Below are 12070 nucleotides of genomic sequence, written 5' to 3' on the forward strand. Positions count from 1 at the left end.
ATGAAATTATAATGATTAGCCCTCGCAATCACTGACCTATACCACCCCTATCACCTATCAAATTAGCAAGCTATCTTTAAGGTATCAGTGCACCACAGACTGTTGAGAGATTATCACTCCAGCACTTTTCGCCAGATGTTCAGCAATTACAAGAGAACCACAACAGTACAATAACAAGAGTGCCAATCCTCCAGCACTACTGTACCTGCTTAATGATCTGCTCCACGTGATTATAGGTTACATGGGCGCCCTCTTCAGAATTTCCAATGTGATCAATGATCTAAACCAAAGCAATTGAGAATACAGTAGTTTAGAGAGTGGGAGCAAACACACAGAACATATGGCAAATGTGCTTTTTATTTCAGAAGCAAAGCTTACCAATGTTAGTACTGCCTTTATTAAAAGTCTATTTTGTACGTTTTCTGTATCGGTCATTATTGACCAAATGGAGCTTTCAAAGTTTGGGAACGCAATGAATAAATGATAGTGTTCAGTGGTGGGGGATAGTCATCAAGTCATGAACAATGGCGATGGATATTAGCCAGTAGAAAGACGCATGCTAAGTACGGTCAAACTGACACTGGTGCACAGGGCTTTCTATAATGCAGGTCTGATGCTACCTCTTCAACCACAGGCTTGCAGAATCATTGATCCTAAAGCTGCCCAGGCCACTCAGACGCTTGAACAATGATGTGCAGTCATCAGTTCAGAAGGTGAGGTAGAATTGACCGAATTAAAAATAGTTGAGTGAGAACTCATTTCATCGCAACATAGTATGGGTAGTGAATTCCGAGGTAGAAAGAAACGTGTTGAGGGGTGAGGATGTCAGATGTATTTTTGCAGTCTGTCCCTTCTGCAGCTTCTACTCCTTGAGTGCAAAACACACCTGCCTTGTTCAGTGTTAAGATTACTTTATTTGCGCATCACACAGCTGCAAGCTAGAACCCGCGCTGCTTTAAAGATCATGATGAATTAGCACACACCAACAGAAGAAGAAATGGTGATGAAATCGCCTTACATTCAAGCCATGTGACAAGGAACCGTCAAACAATTTGGGCGGAGTGTGCTCTAAATCAGAGGAAGGCTCCGATAAATTAGGCAGTTTACAAAGCACCAATTTCTACTTTGGCTTTTATCAAATTTGAAGCCAAAGACATGTCAAAAGGCAGTCTACATATGGATCCCAGTGAGTGGATTTAGATCACGATTTCTGCTCCAGTGCTCGTTACAAACTGTTGTACACAAAGTCTCCAACACACCTTACCTTTGTTTTGCTGGTCTTGTTAATGTCTTGCTCGATCAACTGCTGCACATATTCTGAGCTGTCTTGGTCTGACTCGCGTCTGTGATAAATCAGTCTGGGCTTCGCTTCAGTGTTCTTCAAGAAGGCTTCCTCGCAGTCTTCCAACAAATTGCTAGCGCGAAGCAGACATTGTGGTTACATGTAATCATTTATTTTATAAAAAAGGAGAGAATGAATATTCTTTCATGCTAAAATACGTCCCAGAGTACTTGTCGGTAATAAATAAAATGTGCCAACTCCCCAATGCAGGCAGCAGAGCCTCTCGGATTTTTCTAGTCTGGCAGACCTCCAACAAGTTTCCTAAGTCCTAGAACTGATTAATCTAGGGTTAGAGCTGGAGTCTTGCCCTGATTAATAACAACAAATCAGGAGAAAATCAGATACACAGAAGTCTTGAAAATCTTTGAGGTGGCTTGAATAGTACGCATTTCCCATAAAGGGCCTAAGTAGCTTAATCAAGGCTGCTAAGGGTTTTATTGCGAATTTGACATTTTCTCCTTAAGGTGGCATTATAAAGACATTTCTGAACTGATGAATACGAGCAAGAAAACCATAACTGACAACCGCTGTGCTTAGGGGAAGTAATTGTTAGTATATGGGGGTGTCTCTATGCTAGAAAGTGTGGCACAAAGTGTAGTATTATATGTTTTTTTTACCCACTGCCTCAATAGCACACACAGAAATTGAGATATGGTGAAATGTCATGGCATGTAGGTCACGTGATAAAGGCTGGCTTGAGAAGTTGGGATCATGTTAGGTCTTCTTCTTGTTAGGATGACTCCGGAAACCCAAAGCCGGCGATTTACATCTATTAAGATGATGTTTGCCAAAATAAGCACCAATCATCTATCCACCTCCACTAGATCTCATCCCACTTCCCCGTCTCCCGCACAAACTGAAGCAGGAACCTACACTGTTCATCCACCACCCCTCTTTTCCAACTGATCAGATTGGATAACCCCGGTACAACCACCCCAATGCCTAACACAGTCCAACATATAATGAGGCACCGTCTCTGGGCACCCGCAAGCCTCACACGCAGCTGATGCAACTCTACCCATCAAACACTTCCATCCCGCCAACCCTGCATGACCCACCCTAAGGCGATTCAAAATAGTTTCCTCCCTTCGTGTCAACTCCACCCTCCCCTCAAACGCCAGAACCTGCACTTCCCTGCATACAACTGCCGCCCCTTTGAACTCAGTCACGTTCAACAGTAGACAGTGCAAGAATGGAGAAGCCAGCAAGTGTTTGCTGTGCACAATCTATCGGGCTGAATGGCTTCCCAGACAGAAAATAGCAACATTTATGAGCCGCATCATAGATAAGGTGCCCGAGAAAGGCCAATGGACCCAAAGCCCTGAATAGGGAACAATAAGGAGCTTTTCTAGAAACTATCACAGTATGTGGCCAGAAAACAATGTTTTAAAAATTCTTTGAAGGTTTTGGAAATGTATCAAATATAAAAAGCATTGAAGGTTACAATGTACCTCCACTGTTGCTCAACAGAGACGTGCTAGATGCATGCCCATGAAACCGCCCTTTGATGACAAAAATGCAGTCTTATTGGAGGGAGTCGCGTCAGCGCACACTAAGAAGAAGCACCTCCCGGTGATCATCAGAAGAGATAGAATGGGCTTCTTTTGGGAGCAGGGGAGAGATTTTACACAGGCGATTGCTTTGTATTCCACTCTAACATCTTAACACAAAGATCTGATCTCCCTCTGCTGGTGTCGAGGTTTGGTTAAGTATTGAGAGTGTTGGTGGCAGTTTTTCCCAGAGGCACCATGCACAGAAATAGCCCCCATCACCCGAATGGGTAGACTAAAGCAGGACCAACCAGCCTGAGGGCTAGGCACCCTGTAGAGGGATAGGCACCCTGTAGAGGACCAAGCCCACCAACCCCTTCTAAACAGAAGTGACTTGGTCACAGGACACACTGCAATTACAGTAACATTTTCTTTTCTCTTGCTTTGAAGCAATGTTTGGCCATTCAGAAGCATTTCTGTGTGCAAGGTATCCTTGCCAGTTTTCTTTCAATGCATCTTCTAGTGGTTGCATGACCCTCATTAGGTTTTACCGCACACCACATAGGTATCCGCAATGACCAGACAAACAGAACATTGAAGTTTAAGTTTACTGTGGTTTATTAGGAAACAAGGACAGTGAGATGGCATCAACAGGTCAACTAAAAGTTGAAGAAAACTCAAAGTTCACTTTGAGTCTCATTCCCAGGAAGTACCAGGGTTCCCTCCCAAGGAGTGAAATTGGTGATCAAAGAAAAGTCTCTTTCACAAACAGAAAACTCTAGTTCTACCAGAATCGGAACTTGCCTTCCGCAGAGGTAATCAATCGCTTGTCACTTTTTCAGAGGGAGGTACTCCATTTCCTTCTGATTGTCGGTCATGCCTTGTCCCAGCTGTCTGCTATGGGCATGGCTTAACATAAAATAAGAAGATTCCAAGATTTTAAAAAACCCAGCTTGCTTCTGGTTTTCATTTAGCGTTTTCAACAAGGGACCAGATGAGGCAGGTGGAGAGGTGGATGCAGGGATCCCCATCAGAGACTCTGGTTAAGGAGCAGGTGGAGGTGGGCCAGGTAGTGTGCTTATATGGAGGACTTACTATCTCAGCCTGTGCCTGCTATTGCAGGTGGGGATAATACGGGCACAGGGTTCCATGGCCAAATCCCAGTAGGGATAAAAAGACATCTACATCCATCATACAGCCCACGTACTATTGGGTGCTGCATTTCTTAGGGGTTGGAGCAGCTGCCCGCCTGTATTCTCTGCTAAAAGGTTAATTCTGGATTAGGTTCGACTTCAGTGTACAGCAAGGAATAGTAGATTAATTAAATGTAGGGTTCAATGTAAAAACGGACTATGCATATACAAGGCTGCGGCTGCTGTATGCATTCTCGTAGTGAACTGAACTGATGTCAATTCCTCTGCAAATATTTCATTAGGATTAATGGAAACTGCTAATATCAGCTCATTTGAGGATCTGGGAACCTCCGGGTTGCACCCTTCCCTAACCAATGGGAGATAGCGTGCACGAAAAGCGTTGGGCGGGCATTATTGGTGATGGGAGTTAGGGGCTCTAGCCTAAACCGATCAGGACATCTCAGCTTGATACAAGGTCATCTACAGAGAGTTGTATGGATAGTCCTCCCTGATCCTACCCCGCCCCCAAGTAGCTCCAAATGACCATTACCCTTCTTATATACCACTGCATTGTGGCATATGTTCTGTGACAAAGTCTCCTGCTTGGTTCTGGGCACTGGCATGATAGTGGCTCAGGGGGCTGAGTGCCATGCCAAGCCAGTGAATATTGGGCCCAGGGGTGGCACAGGGAGACTCCTAGAGTCACTCCATCTTAGTCCCAGCCAAATAGCAGGGAGCAATCACACTACAGCATCACTAAACCAATATAGATGGTCAGTCCCGGAACATTGGCACCAGTCCAAATTCCTTGTGAGACCCTGCAGGGTAATTCAGTTGTAGCCCCCACCAAATACAGAAGAAGGCCTAAGATCCCCCCAAACACCTATGTAAACCCCATACTCTAAAGCAGGATAATATAGTTTTCATTTTAAAGCAAATGGTTTCCCGAAACTCAACAATGGCAGTAACGTTTGGATATTGTTTTACTAGACACTAGACACTTTGAAGAATTCTTCTCAGCAAGTTCCAGGAACCGAGTTGAACTCTACAGTGCCACAAATACAATGTTGCCATTTGATGACTCCAGAAAACTTAGAGATCAGCATTTGGCTAAGATCTGCAAGAGATTCTCACTCTGGAGTGTGACGATTCACAGGATCTGGTCACTTCTCCCAGAGGTGAGCCCTTCTCTATGAGGCTAGGCCAGGTGAGGCTGCTACCCAATAGTCCCCCTAGGGGTGGAAAAAAGCGGGAGGGCCACATAGGGGAAGACTGCACTCATGCGAATATCGTCCCATGAAAGAAGCTGTGGCCCTGTTGACTCCTCCTCCCTTCCAACCTGAAACAACTATTGTGTGCTATTGTGAAGTCTCTACTATTGCATCTGCAAGACCAGATAGGACTGAGACAAAGAAGAACCAAAGAAACATACAGAACAACAGTAGAAAGGATCACCCAAGAACTGTGACGAGGCATGAAGATAACTTCAAAGGCTTTGACAACAAACATTGGCGGTACGCTGGGGAGGGACCAGCAGTATGAAATAAAGACAGAGGAAGGACTAAGTGTGCTTGTGAGCAGGACGAGCAGCAAGGGAAGCCGGCGCCCGTCCTGTAGATCCTGAGAAATTCCAACCTGTACTTGCTGATGCAGCGAGAGACAGTTGGCCTCTGAAGAAGAGGCCAAAAGGAATTATGTGAGCCGGAGGGAACCAGAATCGCTGCAGAAGCAGGACAAATCCAGCAGTGGCGTGGCATCTCCGAGGTGGACCGCGTGGTCCATAACATACACTAAACCCATCGAAGCAACGGCTCCATGGAGCCACACAGACCAGAAAGGAGGAAAGCAGGAAGAGGTGCTGAATGCGTGCAGAACCAACAGCGACTAGAGACCACGTGAAGAACTGGTTACCACTCGCCAGCGAAGATACAGGTAACAAAAGTTGCGGGAAAGCTGGGGTGGGTCCAGGGAGCCCAAAACGTCAATTATTCCTCAGAAGTTATCTCCCACATCACAGTAGAGATACCCAAAGAACAAGAGTCAAGTATTCCGCAGAAGTGATCTCCCTCACCACAGTAGTGATACACATAGCTTCAGGAGTCAAGCATTCCTCTGGAGTAATCTCCTTCAGCACAGTGGTGACACGAGAAACCATAAATCTCAAGACTGCCTCAGGAGTGAATTCCCTTGTAACAGTGGGAAGCCAAGCATATATGGAAGATACCAAAAGGACCAAGAACTGTCAGGGAGTAATCTCCCCAAATGTCAAGATATAAAAAGTCCTGACAAAGCTCCAGCAATAAGAAGAAGAGTTGATAAAGTCTTAACTCTTTTGTTCACAAACACTTGGTAGGAAAGAAAGAGATTTCTAAAGAATTGTCCAAAGGACTATCAAGAACAGTCTCCAGAGCTCTTCCAGATAGAACCGGAGATGGGAGTGATTCTTCTGGTCTAAGCATATTTGGTAAGTCAGACCTCACTGCAAGAGACTGCTGCTAAGTCAGCCTAAGACTGGATTGTTTCGCCAGGAGAAGGGAGCCATTCGGCTGGTGCTTAGGATAAGAAGTTCACTGAACCCTTTTTTCTTGGTTTATTTATTAGTGGTAGGGATAGAATAGTTGGTTTGAACAGAGGACAGCATTTTGGTTTCTTTTGGACTTACATCTTGATGAGCACCCGAGTTATTCTGTGTTGCGGTAGGGAAAACCCCTAAAGAAATAAGGAGAAACAGGTTATTTTCTTTATTTGAATAAAAGTCTATAAGCAAAATAGTACCATCTTGTCAGCCTCCTTATTCCATCACACCGCAGAGGTTACAATGTTACTTTTCCCCACCCACTCCACAAACTTACACAAGCATACTGTGATGAATTGGGAGTATTCATCCCTTCTCCCCAAGGAGCCACCACCCCCTTTGAGGCTAGGAGGGTGAGCCCACTCCGCAAAAGACCTGCCTAGGGCTATGGGCAAGTGGGACCGCACTGGGAGTGATTCCCCCTTAGGGGACAAGGACTCCCATTCCCAAAAGGGAACTATGAAGAATCATATGGATCCCTCACTAAACCCTGCCTAAAGTCTCCTCCCAGGTGGCCAGGGAAAGGCTGACGCTCCCTGACGCTGACTTTGGGGAGGGGGGGTGTACTGCGGAAGGATCACCTGGGAGGAGACAGGGCCCAGGGTGGTGAGGATGAGAAGCAGTATTGGCCTTCTGAAAGGAGGTGCTTTTCTGGGTTGCCAAAACAGGAGATGGCATATTGCCATTATAGTGTTCCTGACAAAAATAAAATCTTTGACCCGGAGTACAAGCTCTGTTAAATCGGAGCAAACCTGTCAACAGAAAGACCTTTTAAGAATAAATACTCTCTTTACTCCCAAAGGTATAATATAGAAGGCCTTAAATCCAATGTACTCCTCTGTAACACCCAATCCTAAAAGCCCATCTTTTACCGAGTTTAAGGGAAATAAACCGACCCTTAAATATAGATAAATTGCTGAAAAAACGAACTTTGTTGAAGGTTACTACACGTCCCATAATCCTAGAAGTACTGGGATGAGGAAGAGGGCTGAAGAGGCATGCAGTTGTAGTAGTCAGGCAATCAAGCCTAACAGCACACACCTGAAGGAACCTGGGAGGCATAAAAGGCCCCCTTAGGTGCAAGCAATTAGAAGGAGTGGAAGGAGCTGGAACTGTGAGTAATTTGAGCTGTAGCAGTAGTAGCAGAAGGAAGAACGTACGATGCTGGCAAACCAAGCAGAAGTGGGAGAACAAGAGGTAAGCCGGAAGGTGGCGACAGCAGATTTCACCTGCTTGTTCTGAGATGATCCTGTTCCCTCAAACTCTGAAGTGCAGAGGCTGCACAGCGGAAGACATGCAGGAAAGCTTTCTCCATGTGAATCTGATTGCTGTGTTTGCCGAGCTGCAGACATGCAGGAGGCAAGAAGCAATTGTCAAGCCGTGGGTCTCGGGAGCGAGAGGAGTTCCCAAAATGTGGCGCTGGACCAGAGACACCTTTTCAGGAGAAAGCCAGAAGCAGTAGAAGTTGTGGCAGAAGTTGGGAAAGCAGTGCGACCTACAGAGCAAGTGTCTACGAAGCCGGTGAGTGAAGCACAGCGTTCTAAAACATTGCGCAAGCATTACCGGCAACAGTATCCAGATTCCTGTTAACTCGCATTCGACTAAGCGAGTAGAAGGTTTGTTGCATCTAAAACACACAGAACAATGGAAATGTAGAACAATGGAAATGTAGCACTCGCATATAACGTGAAAAGTCTTTTGCTTGCGTGAGAAGCTAACGTCACTAAAATCCATTGTTCCATTTTTCTAAGACTGTTACTGCATGAAGGAGTGGTCCCATGCATGAAGGAGTGGTCACTGCCTCTAATTAAGGAGAGAGAACGCTGCTAAGACCATTACCGAATACATAACTTTGACAATATAAGAGTTACAATCTTTAACTTGTGAAAACACATCAGAGAATGATCATGTGTGCCCAATTGTGATTCCTAAAGGAGGCCTGAACTCTATCCTTTACTTTCACACTGCAACCTAACAACTATATCAAGAAGAGGTCATGTATGCCTAATTCTGATTTTCAAAGAAGGACTGAATTTTATTCTACCACAGCATACCTTTCATTTAAATAAGTTAAAGTGTATAACAGTTGAAGAAGATAACAAGCATTACCCAAGGTAAGAGTCTCCCCATATTCAAACTGAAACCAACCTTTTCCAGAGTTAAGAAGCAATCTAACTATACTGTGAAGTTGATAACGGTTTATTGGCCTAAGATACAAGAGTGCAAGTATTACCTGAAGCTAAGAGAGTGGCACCAAGGCTTCTGGGTAATTAATTGGGCTGATAACTGGCAGAAAGGTGCAGGTAAAGTTGGGGAAGGGAAACTGGCTGTTTGTAAAGACTATTTTAAAGTTGACAACCTGTAGTCTCTGGACTGTGGAAGACAGAGAGAAGTGAGTCTCAAAGACATACCCAGGTTGATATTCTGGCAGACAGACGAGAGGAAAAGAGGCTGCCCTTTTAAAGAGAGTTATTCAGAGGAAGAGTGCCTGGTCTACTTGAAGTTGTTGAAGCACTTTGAAGTATATCTTGCCGAAACCAGTCTAAAAGTGCAAATCACTGAGTTGTGGTAGTAGTCCAAAGTACTGAAGCTATAGTGGTATATTTGGTTGTCAGTGGATGTAATATTGTTGTAGTCCAATCTAAGAGGATTACTGTGAGACAAAGGTAACTGTTCTCATAGTGAATGAAATAGAAGTGAAGTTGTTAAAGTTGAAGCAGCAGCACTAAGATGTCATCCTGACAAATATACCATTGTGAAGCCCAACACTGTAACCAAGAGAATACTAACTGTTAACCAAGAACTGTGCATCACTGCTAGTTGTGGATATTGCATTTCTTTTGAACTGTGGGAAGTCTTGTGGAGGAAGGTAAAGCATCACGGCTAGGGTTACTACTGATGCTATTTGGAGAATGTAGAAAGTGGATATTTCACCAAGAAGAGATTTGCGAGTGGAACATTGGTTAACAAACATTTGAATTGACCTTGAACTATCAAGAACTGGATTGAGACATTTCTTTCCTGGGTTGAACACTAACAGACCTGCCTTTTGAATCCTGGGGAAGACAAATCACCCAGGATATTAGAAGGTTATTTAGAGAATGTGAATGTTGTTTAGGTGATGTTACATTACCATACATTTTCTTTGTAGATTTGTATATGTATTGCTTAGTGCAAGGGCCAGTTATCCTGTGTTAGAGTGTTTCCCCTTAGCTTTGGTTAGACAGGGAAATCCTCAGCAGAGTAGCGATAGTGAGAAATATTTGAATATATTTTCTTGGGGCCCCCCTCTGACTATACTCCTTGGCCAGCCGGAGAGTGACTTCTGTTTTTAAGTGATGCATCCAAATCTATCATGCAACTGTTGGGGGGATGTAAGGTTATCATGTATTTTATTTTTGTTCTTTGACAAAAAAAATAAATGTATATATATAAAAAAAGAATAAAATGTCATACGATAACAAATCATCTAGCAGTTGTCCACCTCACATTACTGACCCCTCACAGAACTCCCTATTCAGGACACTTCAACCACATATATGGGACTGCCTTTTATTCAAAACACTGTCTTCCTGCTGTGTTGCTTTAGGCAAAATTGAATCAAGTACATCTGATGAAGAAAAGGAGAATACCTCTTTAAGAAGAGGTTTGTATGAAATTCGACGTCGTGGCCTGAAGCGAGGAGAGGTAGCGTTATGCAGGGAAAGCCCCTTGACCTAAGAACACGTGCAGCGGTGGAGCAACCTGTGGCTGTGGAACCCGCGGTCCTCTGAGAAACAGAGGACGCATATCGGAGATGCCAGAAGGCCCGGGGAACGAGGAACCGTTCTTCATGGTGGCATGACCAAGAAGTGCCATGGTGGGCCTTGCGCCTGCAGAACAACACAGAAATCTGGATGACTGGGAGAGTGGAAAACTGGGCTACCGGAAGAACATATGATGAAGAACAGAAGTGCCGATTGCAACGTGATAACGGGATAGAAGAACCTGAAGAATAAGAATAACTTGGAATCACTAAGGTAGAGGAGATAAAGATACTGGGAGAGAAAGTAGGAATCCTAGGAGATAACCGGAAGAGAGAATTGCTGAAGAGTGGGGAGACCACTCAATGTGATGTTTTGGAACACGTTGAGTGTGCCAAGTGAACTACACGAGGAAAGAAAGAATCTACTAAGGAGACCCTGGGGCTGGAAAAGTCTCAAAACTTATAAAGTCAGAGCAACCTAAAGTAAAAGGAAGATGTTTGAAAGACCCTCTCAAGGAAAATAGTAATAAGGCGTATATGGTCTGGAAGACCAGACCCAGGAACAGTTGAGAAGAGTTACAAGAACTCGTACATTAAACCCTAAAACCAAATCAGAGGAGATCACCATAAGAAACAGTGTTCTGCCAAACAGACATTTACATATTGGAAGAGATATACCGTGAAAAAGAGAATTCTGAATGAATGCCTCACAGGAAAGGGCAACAGGGAGACAATGAGAAGTTCTTTTGGCTAAGTTTAATTATTTATTAGTGGCAGGGTCAGGTAGATTTATGTTTGGACTGAGGACATTTTGGGTTTTGATATGCCAACGACAGAATTGCACCGTTGGCTTCATTTAGTTAGGTAGGGATTTCCCTATAGCGATAGGGCGACATAGGCCTTTTCTTTACATAAAAGACCCTTAAGATGTCCACATTGGGCCTTCATCATGAGTTGGGCTGTAGCCCTTAAATTTAAGGACTGGCCCTATCACAAGTTGGGCGCTAAATGGGCTGTTTTACCTCCATCTTTTTTCTGGAGGTGAAAATGCCATTTAACCCTGTATTACCGTGCATTATTAGCCAAAGATTCCCCATTGGGTCCATTGGACCTATTGGGGTATGAGGATTTACAATTAACGTCCAACCTGTGATCCGCAGTAATACAGCCGGACTGGTGGGCGCTAACAGTTGGGCAGTATTTCAGCATGGATACAGCCCAACTCGTGATGAGACCCATTGTGTCCAACTTGCCACACTACCCACTATGTCCCCAGCTAGTGACTAGCATGCTGAAACCAGAGCTCAGCGCAATAAAGGGAGCACCCAACAGGGTCATGGGAGAAAGATTAAAAATCCAAGATAATGGAAAGCCTGATAATTGACTTCTCTCGTCTGCTTCAGCTTCAAGCAGCCTTGTTCATGGAGAACAATGAACGACATCCTTCACAAGGTTACGAACCCCAGATGCAGATCCCCACTAGAAGACCTGCCATGGGGAGGAGAAGACACACTAGGCTGGAAAGACTGAGGAGAGTGGAAAGCTGCAAGCAGTTGTGCGAGCTAGAGATCAAGAAGTGAGAGTAGAAAGGAGAAGGTGGTAACAAAAGATATGAGAGGGTAGGAGAAGGGATAGTTTCCAAGTTCCCCACTTCAATGCATGGCACCCTGAGTCAGTCCTGGTTTTTCCCACTGCATGCTTGGACTTGTAGGCCCATACATACAATGGTAAAAAAAGAATGTCCCAGCATTTAATGGGAAAAATCAGTACTGGCTCGAGATGTCA

General features: G+C 44.4%; 1 protein-coding gene across 1 annotated transcript in view; it reads right to left on the bottom strand.

Moving 5' to 3' along the window:
• The window catches only part of NPHP3 (nephrocystin 3), a 1212810-nt gene that overhangs the window by 841901 nt on the left and 358839 nt on the right, over positions 1–12070 (bottom strand). Inside the window, exons 8-9 of the mRNA XM_069648695.1 lie at positions 1265–1415; positions 206–280 (exon numbers count right to left, since the gene is read on the bottom strand). Of these exons, the coding sequence (XP_069504796.1) occupies positions 206–280; positions 1265–1415 (226 nt within the window). The remainder of the gene's footprint in view (positions 1–205; positions 281–1264; positions 1416–12070) is intronic.

The sequence above is a fragment of the Ambystoma mexicanum genome, chromosome 2q (genome assembly GCF_040938575.1).
Source record: "Ambystoma mexicanum isolate Mex_15411 chromosome 2q, UKY_AmexF1_1, whole genome shotgun sequence".
In the NCBI taxonomy this organism is placed as follows: Eukaryota; Metazoa; Chordata; class Amphibia; order Caudata; family Ambystomatidae; genus Ambystoma; species Ambystoma mexicanum.